Source organism: Fistularia commersonii, chromosome 3 (assembly GCF_037954325.1).
Source record: "Fistularia commersonii isolate RoL2024-O1a breed Wild chromosome 3, RoL_Fcom_v1.0, whole genome shotgun sequence".
Classification (NCBI taxonomy): Eukaryota; Metazoa; Chordata; class Actinopteri; order Syngnathiformes; family Fistulariidae; genus Fistularia; species Fistularia commersonii.
In genome coordinates this window covers 22861998-22879164 of record NC_141286.1, presented here as the reverse complement: position 1 = coordinate 22879164, position 17167 = coordinate 22861998, and the positions used below count along the sequence as shown (strand labels likewise).

General features: G+C 47.7%; 1 protein-coding gene across 1 annotated transcript in view; it reads right to left on the bottom strand.

Annotated features, from left to right (window-relative positions):
• Nucleotides 1-17167, bottom strand: part of fbn1 (fibrillin 1) — a 63278-nt gene that overhangs the window by 2624 nt on the left and 43487 nt on the right. Inside the window, exons 44-65 of the mRNA XM_086144222.1 lie at nucleotides 16980-17105; nucleotides 16776-16898; nucleotides 14917-15042; nucleotides 14718-14834; nucleotides 14524-14649; nucleotides 14314-14433; nucleotides 12925-13050; nucleotides 11039-11191; nucleotides 10214-10276; nucleotides 10014-10133; nucleotides 9791-9910; nucleotides 9580-9702; nucleotides 9092-9223; nucleotides 6743-6868; nucleotides 6120-6326; nucleotides 5450-5575; nucleotides 5102-5224; nucleotides 4512-4628; nucleotides 3076-3204; nucleotides 2880-2999; nucleotides 1400-1631; nucleotides 1146-1326 (exon numbers count right to left, since the gene is read on the bottom strand). Of these exons, the coding sequence (XP_086000348.1) occupies nucleotides 1146-1326; nucleotides 1400-1631; nucleotides 2880-2999; nucleotides 3076-3204; nucleotides 4512-4628; nucleotides 5102-5224; nucleotides 5450-5575; nucleotides 6120-6326; nucleotides 6743-6868; nucleotides 9092-9223; nucleotides 9580-9702; nucleotides 9791-9910; nucleotides 10014-10133; nucleotides 10214-10276; nucleotides 11039-11191; nucleotides 12925-13050; nucleotides 14314-14433; nucleotides 14524-14649; nucleotides 14718-14834; nucleotides 14917-15042; nucleotides 16776-16898; nucleotides 16980-17105 (2936 nt within the window). The remainder of the gene's footprint in view (nucleotides 1-1145; nucleotides 1327-1399; nucleotides 1632-2879; nucleotides 3000-3075; nucleotides 3205-4511; nucleotides 4629-5101; nucleotides 5225-5449; nucleotides 5576-6119; nucleotides 6327-6742; nucleotides 6869-9091; nucleotides 9224-9579; nucleotides 9703-9790; nucleotides 9911-10013; nucleotides 10134-10213; nucleotides 10277-11038; nucleotides 11192-12924; nucleotides 13051-14313; nucleotides 14434-14523; nucleotides 14650-14717; nucleotides 14835-14916; nucleotides 15043-16775; nucleotides 16899-16979; nucleotides 17106-17167) is intronic.

The following is a 17167-nucleotide window of genomic DNA, read 5'->3' as shown; positions in this document are numbered from 1 at the left end:
CTAAATAACTCAGTAATGACTAATATAACATGATGAATAAAGTGAAAAAAAAAGTTCCTTTTCAAAGCATTTCCTCTCGTTGTGAACTATGTGTGATGCAGAATACACTAGAGCATCATTTTAAATGAACACAGTTACTATTTACAACTAAGCTTTGTTTACATTACTTTCCCTGAAGCCCTGGTAACCCTGCCTGTCCGTCAGCAGCGACACATCCTCAATTCTGACGAAATGTGACAGTTGCCTCAGCGTAACATCCCGATGCATCAACCCAAAGCTTCTGGGTCACAAGCTTATTTTTGCTGTGCTAGAATAATAATTGTGACTACGGTTGGAGACGAGGAAAGACCGGTGTGTTTACTGTGTCTAAAAATGTGAGCTAATGTTGCTGATCAATTTGAATTTATTATTGTTTTTATTTATTGATTTTATTTAGTTTTATTTTTCAGTATCAAAAGGCTGAGTCTGTCAAAAAAGTTTAAATAAGGATTTTTTTTTTTTTTTTTTACATTCCAGACAAATTTATGCACTTTAAGTGTTTTCTGCTAAGTTATTCTTTGATGCAAGTTGATCTATAGTTCTTTCTTTTTTCTTTTCTTTCATGTTAAGGATACAACATGATGTAGAGGTGCAATTATAACAATTTTATGGACATATGATACTATTTATAGTCGCGGCGGAGAGCGAGGAGAGCAAGAAATGTGCGTAACAGAAAATAATTGAGAGGCTCTGCATTAACCCCTTTTTTGGTATTTTTCAAACAAACCTGTAGGCTGATTTTTAGACGCACCTGGAAAAGCATTTAGATTCGGGTACGGCGTCAGTGGAAGAACGCGAGTTCTCATTTACAACAGAAATATGTGGGAAATACAAACTCCGCTTTTAGTTAGGGCTTAGAGCTCATTACTCATGTTGATGTTGACATGACGCTCCAAGTGGTTGGAAAAAAAAAATTACGAGAAAGGGGTGCCTAATGTGGATAGCCGTCTATTTTCGGGTGCGGCATCGGCGGAGGAACGCGATTTCCCAATTAAAACAGAAACATACGGGAAATAAATCGTTACTCATGTTGACGCTGACATGACGTTCCAGGTTCGTCCAATACGTCGGTACGGGGCGCTAAGAGATTTCGTCACCCGGAGTACCTGCGAGTCTTCCAGAGAATTCTCCAGTGTCGAGTTGACGTTGCGACGTTTCCTTCCGCTCTTCGGGTAGCCGTTGATCTTACACTCGTAACAGGCCTCGGGGGACAGGGAGTTATCATCCACCTCGCCACCCGGCTCCAGACCGGAGCCGCCGCCGAAGCCCAGGCCCGAAACGCAGTGCCTGAAAAGACCGACGGGAATAAGGGTCAACCGGGAACATGGTCCGGGTCGCGCTCGCGGAGTCAGCCACGTACCCTTGCCCCGCTCTGTAGTATCCGGGGGGGCAACCGCAGAGGTAGCCGCCGTCCGTGTTGGAGCAGCCGAACTTGCAGGGGTTCTGGGTGTTGGAGCACTCGTTGATGTCGGAGCAGCCGCCGCTCGTCTGCTCGTAGTTGAAGCCGGTGGGGCAGAGGCAGCGGAAGCTCCCCAGGGTGTTGTGGCACGAGGCTCCGCCGCAGATCTGGCTGTTCAGGCACTCGTTCTCATCTGGGTTCACAGGAAGTCGACGGGAAGTCAACAAAGCTCAAGGTCGTTCGGGGAAAAGGACGCAAACAATACCGGGAAACTCCTGGATGGTTGTAAATGCGTGGGAAGATAAATTAAAAATATACTGAAACGCTGTTTTGGTGGGTTGAACACGCGAACGGGGGCGGAAAACGACGTTAGACATCATTTACTGGGGTTTAATACACGTTCCGATTTGTTTTATCGGTCGGGGCCTCCATTCCAGCTGCGCGTGAACCGAGTTCAGCTCTGGAATCTCCACCTTTTAGTCATTTTCATTCATCGGCCGCGGCCAATCCCAGCGAGCAGGAGGTGGGGGCTCTCGCTGACCACTGCATCACCCCGCAACACTCTTTCGAAACAATTCTGGCTACGAGAGTCAACTTCTAAGAATGTTGTTAGTAGAGTCTCAGGCTGGGGGGGGGCAGACCCCTTCTTTGGAAATGCTAGCCGAATGTTGTGGATTTTTTTAGGTCATTTCTGGCCAAAGTTAAGGCGATAATAAAGTTCCAAATTTAAAAACACAGTATTGGGTGATTTCGCTAATCTCCTCAAGGCCTTTTCTTTCGACTTCGAAAACAATCGAATCAAATTCACCGAGGAATGAAGGAGTCGATCGCTGTAAACACTAAATGTATTTCAACCATTCGTTCATTCTCAGTCCCGCTTCCCCTGCGGTCAGAGCCATTGGGCGAAGGTTCACCCTTAACCGGATCGCCGGCCAATCACAGGGCCGCATATAGAGACGTGCAACCATTCGCCCATTTAGGGCCTCCGATAAACCTCCGGCACGATTTTTCGGATGGCGTGACGAAATTTGAGAAAATCCACATAGACACAGGGACAACATGGAGACTCCACGCCGAAAGGCCTCCCGGTCAGAATCGGAGCGAGGACCTTCTCGCTGCGAGGCGCCGTCCAATTTTTAACCGAATCAGCGAAAAGCATTTTTTGTAAATTGAATTCATAAATATAATCCTGTGATCCCGAGCTGAGTAACATGGCTGCTGAGGGAATTTCCAGCACCAACACACACACACACACACACACACACACACACACACTCGCATGCATGAACACTTTTAAAAGCCCCTGCTGTAAGTTGTAAAAGGCTTTGAGCAGAAAACTAGCCCAGGATATTGAGTCGCCACGGTACATGATTTGGCCATCGGGGGTTCCCAGAGGAAGCGAGCAGATGGCGGACGGTCGCAGAGTCGCTCCGGCGCTCACCCACACACTGGTTCCACTGGTAGTGCTGCAGGTAGCCTTGCGGACAGCTGCACCTGTAACCGCCCACCAGGTTCTGACAGCCGTGCTGACACCGGTGGTTCCCGTCGCACTCGTCCATATCTGTCAGAGGCGAGTTAAATGTGAGAATCGGCGCTGCGGGTTCGCCTTCGCTTTGGCGTCGGCGAGTTTTCCAGACCTTCGCAACTTTGTCCGTTGGGGTCTAACGAGAATCCCTGCTGGCAGTCGCAGCTGAAGCTCCCCGGAGTGTTCTGGCACATGCCGTTGGAGCCGCAGAGCTTGGGGTCGGTTGCGCATTCGTTGTTGTCTGCAAACAAAAAAAATAAAAGGGGGGGCCGGTTTGGACAAATGCTAAATGCAGTATACGCTAAAGAGCTTGATTTTATAATTTGAAATGGGCGAATCGGCAGTTTGCGCATTCGATGTTGTCTGCCAAAAAAAAAGGGGGGGCCGGTTTGGACAAATGCTAAACACAGTATACGCTGAAGAGTTTGATTTTATTATTTGAAATGGTTTTATGGCATCAAAATGGACGAACCGGCAGTTTTTGTTCGTTCAGGAGGGCTCGCTCACGCCCCCTAGTGGCCACCGGCCAGACACGCACGCTAACGCATAATTGATTTTAATAAAAAAAGCATAAAAATAGAGGCTTTTCAAAACCGCCTGGCCTTGCAATCCAACACCACCCTCACAATTATCAGACGGGAGGCATTTGCGATGTCAAAAATCAGAGGTTCGGCAGGTTTTTCTGATCGACGGATGAGAAAAAAAAACTTCGGAAATGAGGAAAAGAAAAAAAAAAACCTTTTCGGTTCGAAATGAGAGTTGCCGGGTCTTCCCACAGTTGTAAATCACTAAATATACACATGGTAACCGGCGCTGGCCAAAGACCAGACTGGTTGTTGGTGTTTTTCACCAGGAATTACTCTAAACCCTAATTACAACGGGTAGGAACATGTAATTTCCCGGAACGACTCGTGAGCCGACGTCGTGAAGTGACATCGAATTTCCAGCGCGCCTTGAAAAGTCTTCAGTTTAATAATAATACTTTTAACGGCCGGGCGAGCATCTGTCCTTGGAGGGGCTGGAGGAAAACCGTTTTAAAGCTAACGCTAGGAGATGGTGAGGCACCGGCTAAGACAAGTGTTTGTTTTGTTTTCCTTCCCGCGGTTCTCATTCGCGCGGCTCGGCGCTACCTGCGAATGAAAACCGAGGCTCTTCCCCGACTCTTGATTTGACGTGAGGTCATGGGAGCTGTTTTATGGACTGGAAAAAAAAAAAAAAAGCTCGCCGTCGTCATGACGATCCACCGCGATGTTCCATAACAAAGCATCGCTAAGCTGCCCCGACTATAAACAAGTATAGCCTAATAAGATCAGTGTGATATCAGCCAGAGTTCATTAACTCCGAACATGAGTTGGTAAACGTTAGACAAGAGCACGCTTGAGAGGTCTTTTGTGAGCTGGAATGGAAGATGCGCCGAGGAATTACGCCGTGAAAGAGCAAATTGTGCATGCATCTGACACGGGGCGCAACGCCGCGCGGGTCCACTCCGAATTCCCCGGAGCGCCGCGACACCGTCGTTCCTTCCGCTAAAGCGCGTCGGTTTTTTACCGATGCAGGCGGTGTGATGCTGGGTGAAGCCCAGGGGACACTTGCAGGTGAAGCCGCCGATGGTGTTGACGCACAGGAACTGACAGTTGTGCTGTTTGGTGGAGCACTCGTCCAAATCTGCGGGAGAGAGGCGACACGTGACGGGGCTTGAAAAATCAAAAAGCTGTTTAAAACGGACGCCCGTTTGCGCGACTCTGATTCCAGTCCATCTACAGTCAGTGACCTACAGATGAACCGCAAATGAACCAGACACCGGAAACATGGAGGGGCAAGACTGGAAGGAGAGCGTGGAGGGAAGAGGGGGGGGTCGACGTTACAGTAAATACAGATGAAAAACGGCATGGACTCTCAGTGTGCGCGGCGGCGGTGATTGTTTAGAGGCGAAAAAACAGCCCCCGATAAACCCCGCGTCCGGAGAGTCCCCGGACACGCCGTCGTGACCGAACAGCAGAGAATGAGCAGAACACTGGCGCCGGCCAGCTCGGCGTTACCGGAGCCCCGACCTGGAAAACCAAATCCGGGGGGAGAACGGCATCCAAACCGCATGTCTGTATTTATTTGTGTTCTTTCTGTGTGTGTTTGTGCGTCACCTCTGCAGCTCTTCCCATCTTCCTGTAGGATGTATCCGCGGGGGCAGGAACAAAGATAGCCCCCCTCTGTGTTCTTACAGATGAAGTTACAAGGCTTGGGTGCCTGTATACACTCATCCACATCTAGGGGAGGAGGAGGAGACACTCAGAGCTTGATCTTATGGCCAGAAATTCCATAAGAGGAGATAATGAGACGGACAGACTCGGGGCTGCTTTTTTTTTTTTTCTCTCTCTGCAGAGTGTGGGCAGTCCACCCGATGCGGTTTTAGACTTTTTACTAGACGGCAGGAATGAGGGAGGAGTGTCCATAAAGTACGATGCGGCCTCGGCGGCGAAAGTCGACCTTACCCACGCACTGAGTGGAGCTGATGTCCGTGGTGTATCCGGTTTTGCAGGTGCAGGCGAAGGAGCCCACCGTGTTGACGCACTGGCCGTTCTTGCACAGGTTCCCCATCACGCGGCACTCGTCGATATCTGGACACGGACGGCGCGGGTTCAATTCCCAAAGCTCAACCCGGCGCGAGGAAGAACGACGTTTCTTTCAAATTCAACTGCTAGCGCAAACGTTTCTTATTTGAGAAAGCCTAGAGTTAGCATCAAGCTAGCTACCGTTGGCTTACTCTGCTGAGGGATATCCCATAATGGCACATCCCTTCATCAGTGTGCAATAGTGACCTTTCATCGCTCTCGTGTTGCAGGTTCTACTGCAGCGTCACGCCAAAGCGCACTATTGTTATGCTATTAGCATGTAAATGTTAGCGCTACAGCTATTATTATTACTCTGCCTCTGGCTTGCTCCCTTTCTACCCCAGCCGCTCGAAGCATTGAGCCAGGATCCATCCCAGGCTTCTGCATGGGTAAAATCTCACTTTTCCTCACTCATGGGGGGGGAATATTGTGTTTCTGCAAATCATCTTAAAGAGTCTGGAGTCTCCAGACAACCGGGTTGTGATTATCAAGTTTGATTTTGTGTTTCTATCACCAGGGGGATGTTGCCGCAGTCATCTAACCTCCATACCTCTGCCGTCGGTGGTGAATCCGGGTCCCAGGGGACACATCTTCTTGTACTGGGTGGTCCCCGGGAGCGGGCAGAGCTCGCAGTTTGTGCCCCAGCCCCGGCCGCCGTCGCAGCAACACTCCGACTTGGTCACCAGGTTCCTGTTACTGGACGTCATCTGACACAGCGTGGTCAGAACCTCGGTGAAACAGAAGCCGTCTCTGTTATCTAGATGATGGGGGGGGGGAGGAAGAGAGAGCGGGATGTGGGAGTCGGGCCTGGAGAGCGGACGGGGCCACCCAGACGGGGCCCGGCGTGAGAGAACCAGACGCGAGGAGATAACCCGCGCTGCCGCTATCGCCGCCGTCTGTCAGGGGGGCCAGATAGCCGCCGGGTCTCCGCGTCCCTGGAGTTCTTCACGCTGAGTTCACCGCATCCCGCTGATCCAGGGGGATATATTTAGGTTCCAGACCGAGCCTCTGGAAAGATTTCCCCGCCGCTATCTCGACAGCGACAGGCGGGTTTTTCGCAGCCAGACGGCACGCTGGGATCGGCGGGATTTTAGAATCTATTCCCCGCCCCCCGTTCGGGTCAAAGCAAACATCTGAAGTCAAACGTAACGTCTTTAAGATGGAACAGATTACCGATGCACTCCGTCTGCGTGGGGTTGGGGACGAATCCCTGGTCACACCTGCAGCGGTAGCTCCCCACCGTGTTTTCACAGCGGCCGTTCTTGCAGATGCCCGGTTTGGCGGTGCATTCGTTCAAATCTGACACACAGACACACACACACACACACGGAGAAAGTATGTGAGAAGCCGGGACGTAAACATAAATATGATAAATGTTGAATCCTGTCCAGAGGGGTTGGAAAGCCTTTAAGAATAGCCTTTAACATTTCTGTTTGAGAGCGCTTATACTTAGCGCTAGGCTAGCCCTTAGCAAAGGGATGCACCTCTCTTATCCCTCCAACCTGCACTCACGTCCCTTCATAGATGCGTGATAATAACCTAATATCTTCTCCCGCATCCTCGGGCTCTCTCGCGTTACTGGTTCCCTGGGGAGTGTCTTGATCTACTGCAGCATCTCGCCAAACCACCCGCCATGGTTATTTCTTTTATGAACAATTACGCTATTAGCAAGTAGCTGTTAGCGCTACTCTTCTTCTATGTCACGATTGAGCGGACTCGAAATTTCACTGTGATTTAACCGGTCCGTTGTGACGAGGCTAAATGTTTTGGCGTCATGAAAAAAGTAGCAGTTTATAGCCTCCATCTAACCCTATTCTCTGTATCCTCCTCTCTCACTACGTCCATAAATCCTCTCTTTGGTCTTCCTCGAGACCTCCTGCCTGGCAGCTCCAATTCCGGCATCCGTCAACAAATATATTCACTATCCCTCCTCCGCACATGACCCAACCATCGCAGTCTGGCTACTTCTCTCCAAAACATCTAACATGTTTTGTCCTTCTGATGGACTCATTCCTGATCCTATCCATCCTGGTCACTCCCAAAGTGAACCTCAACATCTCCATCTCAGCGAGCTCCAGCTCTGCTTCCTGTCTTTTCGTCATTGTCACTGTTTCTAGACCGTACAGCATCGCTGGTCTCACCTTTCCTTTCATTCTGGCTGATAGTCCTCTATCTCATAGTACCCCTGACACTTTTCTCCAGCCATTCCAACCTTTTCCAAACTCTTCGTTGCTCTGGACCGTTGACCCCAAGTACTTAAAATCCTTAATCCTTCAAATCCTCCACCTTCTTTATCTCCACTCCCTGTACCCTCACAATATATTCTGTACGCTAACCTTCATTCCTCTCCTTTCAAGAGCATACCTCCACCTCTCTAGAGTTTCCTCAACCTGTTCTCTGCTCTCACTACAGATCACAATGTCATCTGCAAACAATATATATATATATACTATGAATATAAGCCGCACCAGCAAGTGAAAAAGATGAATAAAAAATAACACAAGGAAAAGTCAATCCATCCATCCATTTTCTATCCCCGCTTTGATCGCTACGTTTGTCGTCCTCCTGCGTACGAAATTGAACAGCCTCAAAATTTTACGATAATGTCATCGGTTCGACGTGACGCGGCTAAATGTTTTGGCGGCATGAAGCTAATTAGCCCCCCAAAAATTTGTAAATAAGCACATCATTGTTTAAGCCACAGTATTCAAAGGGTGTGAAAATAAAGTAGCGACTTTCCAGAAATGTTGGTATATATATATACTGCTCAAAAAAAAAAAGGATTTCTTAAACAATAAGTAACTCCAAGTTAATAACATTTGCGTAAAATCAAACTATCCAGTTAGGAAGCAACACTGATTCATTTTGACTTGTTTTAAGGGACATTACATCAACGTCGGATCAACCCGTAAGTGTTTATATCCACTCATAAATTTGATTTCCATTGAAAGTTTTTGTGTGATTTTATTGGCAGCACATTCAACTAAGTATTTAATACGAATATTTCATTCATTCAGCTCTAAGATATGCTATTATAGTGTTCCCTTTATTTTTTTGAGCATTATATATATATGTACTGCTCAAAAAAATAAAGGGAACACTTGAACAACACAATGTAACTCCAAGTCAATCACGCTTCTGTGAAATCATAGTGTCCACTCAGGAAGAAACACAGATTCATTTTGACTTGTTTTAAGGACATTACATCAAAGTTGGATCAGCCTGGAGTTTGTTTTTACACTTTAATTTTGAGTGTGATTCCTAATCCAGACCTCCATGGGTTGATACAATTGATTTCCATTGATCATTTTTGTGTGATTTTGTTGTCAGCACATTCAACTGTGTAAAGAGCAAAGTATTACATGAGAATATTTCATTCATTTAGATCTAGGATGTGTTTTTTAAGTGTTCCCTTTATTTTTTGGAGCAGTGTATATATATATACACACATTAAAATGGCGATTGACAGTGTAGACTTGAATCTGCATTTTTGAATGCAGATATTTCTAGGCAAGGCTTTACCCATGCAGCCGTCCCCGCCGGGCTGGCGGGTGTATCCCGGCGAGCAGATGCACATGTAGGTCCCGATGAGGTTCTTGCAGATCATGCCTCGGCCGCCGCAGTCGTCGATGCCGTCCTCGCACTCGTTCTGATCTGCAAGGCAGACGGCGCGGTGAGAACCCGAACGCGCGTTCCCACGTGACCCTCACAGCCGTTATGCAAGTTCAATCCGGACGGGTCAATCATAACCCCGAGCTCGGCGGCGGCGGCGGCGGCGGCGGCGGCGAGCGGAGAGAGAAAGCCGGTGGTCCGTTTGGCGCTGTAAAGTACACAATGACGCTACAAACAGACAGATTCCTCCTGTCTCAGGGCTTCCCTCCAAAAAGTATCTGCAGACAGCTGAGGTGTAAACATTGACTCATCCCCGTTAAAAACTCTCCGTGTTTTAAGTTTGTCTGGGACACGGAGGGTCTCTGAGAGTGCACGTTATGTAACTTTACGGGAGGTACCTTTGCACATCCGCTTGTCCTCGCGGAGCACGTAGCCGGTGGGGCATTTGCACTCGTAGGAGCCCACCACGTTCACGCAGCGGAAGGCGCATAGCAGGGGATTCTGGGCGCACTCGTTGATGTCTGGACAGGGGAAGAAAAAAAAAAAAAAACAACAAATGAAAAGGTTACCGTGGCGATAAGGGTCAAGCCGCTCGATCGATCCGCCCACCTTCGCAGGTCATCATCGGCCCGGGCTCGAAGCCGTCCTCGCACGCGCACTCGAACCCTCCGATCACGTTGTTGCACGTGCCGTTGCCGCAAGGGTTTCCGATGTCGCACTCGTTGGTATCTGCGGCGAGGAGGCACCGATGTTGGACTTTGGACGCGATCACGGCGGGACGTTTTTTTACCGCACGGAGCGCCGTAGGCCTGGCGCGCCCGTCGACACGTGCCTTCGCAGGTGACGCCGCTGATGTCCAGTCGGTATCCCAAGGGGCACTCGCAGCGGAAGGAGCCGTCGGTGTTGATGCACTGTCCGTTGACGCAGGGGTCGTTGAGGCACTCGTCGATATCTGCCGCGGGGAAACACGCGGGGTTTGAAGCGCGGGAAGCAAACGGACGAGTGAAAGTCGAGCGCGGGCGACGGACGCACCTTTGGGATTTTCATCCAACCCACGCTGGTATCCCTTTTTGAAGCACAGGATGGGAAACGCCTCTGCAACGTGAAATATTCAGAGTTAAGAACACTTTCGGGGCTCCTCGGGTTCTCCTGCTTCCTCACACAGTCCAGAAACACGCAGGAGGATCTTTGGACACCACGAATTACCCAGATGTGTGAATGGTTGCTTGACTATATGACGAGGGAAGGGTTGAATCTCCGTATGATGTGAATGAAAGAGTGAATGGTTGTATGTTATTTTAGGAAATGTGAATTAGAGGCTGAATGGCTGCTTTCCTTCAAATCAAATGCATAATTATAATTATTATTATAATATGATGGGTTTGAGTTAGTGAATGGTTGTATGTCACTTTAGAAAATGTGAATTAGAGGCTGAATGGTTGTTGGTCTTCAAATAAAATGCATTACAGGAATATTATTATTATTATTATTATTATTATTATTATTATTGTTATGTTAATGAGTGAGTGAATAGTTTTATGTCACTTTAGAAAGAGGTCGAATGGTTGTATGTCTTCAAATAAAATGCATTATAGGAATAATAATAATAACAATATTAATAATGGTACAATGTACAATTATACAACAATAATAACAAATCCATTATTATTATTATTATTATTGTTATCATATAAAGTGAATGGTTGTATGTCTCTATCTGGTATAGGAAAGAGAGGGTTGCGGTAGAGAAAATAGTGAGTCATGATTACCAGAATTTCAGTGCCGGTCTGCACCCTACATCGTATGTCAGCCTGTGTGTGTGTGTGTGTGTGTGTGTGTGTGTGTGTTGTACATTACCCTCTCCTTTGCTGGGGCAGATTTCACAGGGGTCACCCCAGCCCTGGCCCGGCATCCCCGTGCAGCAGCATTCCTCTTTCGTAGTGTTGTTGGGCTTCGGGGCCTGGCAGCGCCCATTTTCAAACTTTGTGTAGCAGTAGTTCACACGTACGTCTAAGGTGAACACACACACACACACACACACACGGTAAAGGCGTGTTGAATTGAACTTAATGTCAGAGCGTGATGTCGATGAGAGCGCTTGGTGTGTTTTCAAAAGCTAGGATGTAAACATGAGCAGCACGCCGGCCAATAGCGTCTGGAAGACATTGGTGTTTCTCTAGCGAGGAGGGGCGTCGCCTTTAAACGCCAAAGAGTCGTCCATGTCGTCGTATCACTCTTTTCTCTCTCTGGAGTGCGCCGTTCCTCCCGGAGAAGGCCCTAACTGCTAATGAGAAACATATGGTCACGCTCTCCGGCGAGCGCCCGGCCCTCGCTGACCTCAGCACAAATAAGCCTCCCGACCACCGAGGAGTGCGCGCGCGCGCACACACACACACACGCACATACACACCTGGCTCTCAGGCAAGGTCACGCTTACGTGCGCACCTTGTTCTGCATGAAGCGGTTCTTACACTTGCAATGCGTTCAAGGGGCTCCATCATCCAGAAAATTAAGGAATGAAGAGGATCAAATAATTTGAACGGTAACCATAATATTAGGAATAAATCAGCTTTAAATATATATATTTTATCTTTAAACGACGATCCTGGCTGATCACGCACTGTCAGTGGGTGACTTTTGACACAATTGTAGTCATCGAGGTGTAACTATGCAATCGGATGGCGAGGATTTTGCAGGTGTGAATGAGTTTGAGTGTTTTTATATTTGATAAATGGATTAAACATGTTTTTAATTAGTGGTTAATAATTAAAGAACGGCAAAACATTCATGAAGGAAAAGTGGAAATAATACAACGTGGCTTTTCTCCTGAGCTGAAACGCCACGAGCGTCTCCCTTCAACTCGACGTGGGCAGGGCGTTATTTCTAATTTCTTTTTTCCGAGTTATTATTTTCTAATTTACATATTTTCTTCCAATTTTTTTTTTTTTTTTGTGAATTTCATTTTAATGGCATTTGCAAACCCAGTTGTTACAAAATTACTTTCACTCCATCTTTAATTTTTGGGGCAAATTCTCTCGAGATTCCATGTATAAATCCCGTTTTGCTACTTAAGAGAAAATACAATTCCGCCTCAGATGTTTTCGTCCTTTTTCCCCATTTTGGACGCCATATATAGGTCAACTGTTGCCTAGGCGACGTGTTTGATTCTGTTGTTGTTTCATCTTCAGCCATCACGGCGCCGTGGGGACGGGGACCGACGCCTCTCGCCCGCCCGTGTTTCTCAGCCTCCTCCCTCGCCGAGACCCTCCGCCGAGCCCCTCCCAGGCCGACGAGCGGGGTGAAATTAAAAAAAAATATATATTTTTTTTATCTGCCTCGCTGCAGCGGTGATGTCATCGCCTCGGCGTTTTGTGAGGGAATTCCCTAACGGAGCGCTCAGCGCGCCCCCACCCAGGCCAAACGAACACACACACACACACACACACACACACACGTACATAAACAGACGCGCAAAGCGGGGGGAATGGAAAAGTGATCTTCTCAGAGCCACCCTTGGCCTTGTCGAGGCGGCGGTAACGGGACCAGCTGGAACATAATGTGCACAATCTCACAATCTCAACACAGAAAAGTGTAACAGCACCAACCGCTGCTCGGCCTCCGCCGACACTCAGGGCCAGACTATACAGTTTGCACTCCGAACCTGCGTGTATTTGTGTGTGTGTGTGTGTGTGTGTGACGGACGCTTTTTCGCCTCGTTTACCTTCTGGTCTGCATGCATTTACCTAAACACAGGCGTCCGGACGCCGACAGTTGGAAGCCTTCGGGGCACAAACAGGTGAAGCTGCCCTCGGTGTTGGAGCAGGTTCCTAAAATGCAGATCTCAGGCGACTGGGAGCACTCGTTGATATCTGTCAAAACACACATAAAAACATTGCTTTCTAGAAGAAAAATACAAAAAAAAAAAAAAAAAAAGCACACTCTTGCAAAGGGATCGACGGCGTCGATGGCTTTTTTTTTTTCCCTTCGCGGTGGGGGGATGAGGTCACGTCTATTTGAACGTGATGAAACGAGAGAGTCGTCCCGTTAATGGATGGCGACGTCGCCCTCGCCCGCCGCCACCGCGACCGGCTGTTGCTTTCACAGATGCTAAGAATTTAGCGCCGTTCCTCCCCGGCTTCCAGGAACAGAGCCCTTAGAAGGAATGTGTTGAAGTCTGCCGAATATCTCCTCATCAGTCCCGCAGTATAAACAAGGGCCCCGGGCCCCGAGCCCACTCCCACGTGTGAAACGGAGAAGAGCATTTTTTTCTGGAGCGATGAGGGGCAGCACTTCATTCCTCCTCACGTAAACCTGGGCGAACCTCAGGCGAACATATACTGTGTGTGCGTGTTAGTGTTCAAGCATGTTGCATTTGACTTGAGGCTGGTTTTTACTCCCTTGCACAAAAAAAAAAAAAAAACACGCCCGGTTCGATTGCAGTAATTCTTGGCCGGAGAATTATCTCCCGTATTTTCAATAATGTTTATTTTCAATATTGAATTATAAAGAATATTGAATTGTAAAGACCCACACAATTCTTCATATCCATCACTTCCTATTCCTGCTTTTTGCACAGATATTTAAAGACGTAAAGCCCCATCACTTTATTTTTCTCTTATTTATTTATTTTTATTTTATTTATTCTATATTTTAATATATATATTTAATATATATTATTTTATTTTATATATATTTATATCTTATATTTATCTATTTAATATATATTTTATTTATTTAATTATAATAATAATAATAATAATAATAATACATGGGATTTTTATGACACTCAAAGACGATTCACAAGTAAAAAACAGAAGAAACAGAACATACACAGAATTATTGGGAATAATTTTATTTATTTATTAAATAATAAATAAATAATAAAATAAATAATAATAAATAATAAATAAATAATAATAAATAAATAATAATACACAAATTAATAATTAATTTAATTTAATTTATTTATTTATAATCTTATTTATTTATGTTGGTTATCTGCTTTTTTTTTAGGTTGCTATGCTACACCCTCTGATTGCCCCAAATAAATTGATACACACATAAAGAGACAAATTGGCAAGTTTTTCCAATTCTGATTCTTCCCCGTTCAGCGAGCGCTGGAGCTCCTGTACCTTCGCACGTCTCCTCGTGGAGGTAGTAGCCCGGCGGGCAGATGCATCGGTACGAGCCGTCCAGATTCAGACAGGTGCCGGCGCCGCACGTGCCCGGATTCACCGCGCATTCGTTGATATCTGAAGAAAGGGGGGCGGACAGGAGGACAGCGCGTGAGACACGAACTGTGGTTTGCAGGGATAAAAAACAAAAAAGGGGTAGTGTTTTACCTGTGCACATCCTGCCGTCCACTGTCAGCTCGTAGCCGTCGTGACAGATGCACAGGAAGTTCCCCACCGTGTTTATACACTGGCCGTTGCGGCACAGGCCCCTCTGGGTGGAGCACTCGTCGATGTCTGAAAGCAGATTCAAGAAAACGTTACCTGACAGGACGCCGAGGATTCCCGCCACGCCTTGAACGTACCGATGCAGTCGCTGTTGTGCGAGTTCTGGAAGCCGGGGTAGCAGAGGCAGTTGTAGGAGCCGACGGTGTTCTTGCAGGTTCCGTTGCCGCAGGGCTGACGCTCGCACTCGTCCACGTCTGAGGACGAGAGAGCCGGCTTAGCGGGGCAAGCGCCGCTACGGACACGTAGCCACGTCGGCGAGTGGCGAGGGCCGCTTACCGACACACATGGACAGGTCCCTGGTGGCCTTGTAGCCGTTGGGGCAGTGGCAGCGGTAGCCCCCCAGGGTGTCGATGCACTGACCAGGGTTGCAAATACCCGCGTTCTCCATACATTCGTTACGATCTGGAACGAAAACACACAATCGAGCGTCGTTATTATTTTCGTAATTGTTTCAATATGAATTCGTTATTTGTTAACCCCCCCCCGGTCGGCCGATCCCAGCCGGGATCAGGCCATGTCGAAGAGGGGCGGAGCTTGACCTCATTACCGCCGGACGGTGTCGGTGCACTGAACCAAAGGCGTCTCCGCAGCCAGTTGGATTAATTAAGTAAATATTGTATAATCCGGTAAATACTGTGTAATCCGCTGAACGCCGGACCCGCTGCGTCTGGGTCGAAGACCGTGAGAACGATCCAACTCGACAAACTTGCAGCGCCACCGATCTGAGGTGTGAATATTTCCCCGGTCGTCCCAGAACAGACGCGCAAACGCCCCGAGTTATGCCGCTAGGCTAATTCTGCCGAGGGACATCCCGCGATGGGCTTCTCTTCTTCCTCCCATTCTTCCAAGTCCGTGTGCACTCTGTGCATGAAACTGACCTCGTATCTTATCTTATCTTATCGTATCTAAGTATTTTTATAAATACTAAAGCTATAATTGCATCATTTTGGTGATTAGCATTGTACCTCTCAGCGCTACTGTTAAATTAGCCTGCGCTTCCCAACCCTCGAAGCCCCTCTGTCTCTAAATTTAAGGTCAAAATCGGGACTATCGTCAATTTCTCCACATGTACTGGACATACAGAGGAATTCAGAAGACGTTTCTCACAATCCCACGGAGTGATGAAATTAACAATATAATAATAGTCATCAAGTGCAAATTAGCAGTGAAGGGCACTATTACATTAAACTATGTGGTATGAAGTATAAAGTGCGCGCAGATACGGATTCATATTTAAAGGCATGAAATAGCAGCAGTTGAGGGTTTTTTTGGCGATCAGGGAGTTGTAGGCAGTATCATAATGTTATATGGACAATAGCAGCATGATGGTTTTCTCAGTGCAAAGTAGCGCAAAAAAAAAAAAAAAAAAAAAAGCGGCAATACGTTATCAGAGTAAGAGGAGAGATCGGCATCCTCTTCCCCAACCGGTCGAGGCAGAAGGCCGCCCACATCCAGCCGCGGTTTGGGGTCGGTTTTTAAGACCGCGGTCCAGATCCGCTCTACACGGAAAGCCTCGTCAGACATCTGTTGTGATTCGGCACCATTTAAATAAAACATGGCTTGACTTGACACACGTTTACAGCTAATTTTTGTGGAATTTCAAGGGAATTATCAGTCAGGTGTTTTAAATCATGCCAGACTGAGACGGGCCTTGTAAATGTAGCATCACTTCCCCTACACCACAGCGTTAAATGAGAACTTCCCGGACTCCGTGGGCTGTTGGGCTGTTTTGTTTTGTTTTTTTCTCTCTCAAAGAATCCCGAGTAACACGGGGAAGAAAGAAAAAAAACAGGATGTCGATCTGACATTTGCTTATCTGTGAGGATTCTCCAGAACGACCGTCAACATGTTTCGCATATTCCGCAGCGCGGGCCGAACCACAAGACACATGCTTCACATTCTCCCTTCCCTCATAACAAGCCCACCATGAAGGACTCCTCCTCAGCCCTGCTGTCATCAGCGCCGCCCCCACTACCGCTTCCTCTTCTTTGGTATCAAACTTCTCACCAGTCACAACATTGAAATAATCATTATAATAATAAAAACAAATCGACTGACCTGAAAGCGAGTCTCGCCTTATCAAAAAAACCACGGCGCACGTTGTATTTCTGAAGATCCGACCCGGTTGAGCCTACCTTGGCACTGCCCGGTGGGGGTCAACCGATATCCCGTCTTGCATTCGCAGCGGTAGCTTCCCGGCATGTTCAGGCACGCCGCGTTCTGCTGGCACACCGGCCCGTTCTGGCACTCGTCGATATCTGGCCACAGAGGAGCGGGGTCGCGTTTAAAGAAAAGCCGTCATTTGTTTCCGCGCGCCTGGGATCGGGATTTGCGGTCACCTTCGCAGATCAGCAGCTTGTCGTTGTAGATGAAGCCGATCGGGCACTCGCACCTGAAGCTGCCGATCATGTTGATGCAGACCCCGTTCTCGCACACTCCGGGGATCTCCCTGCATTCGTCGATGTCTGCGGGGGGAAAACGTCACGAGGCGTGAGCGAAACCACGTCGCGTTTTTTTTTTTCCCCCG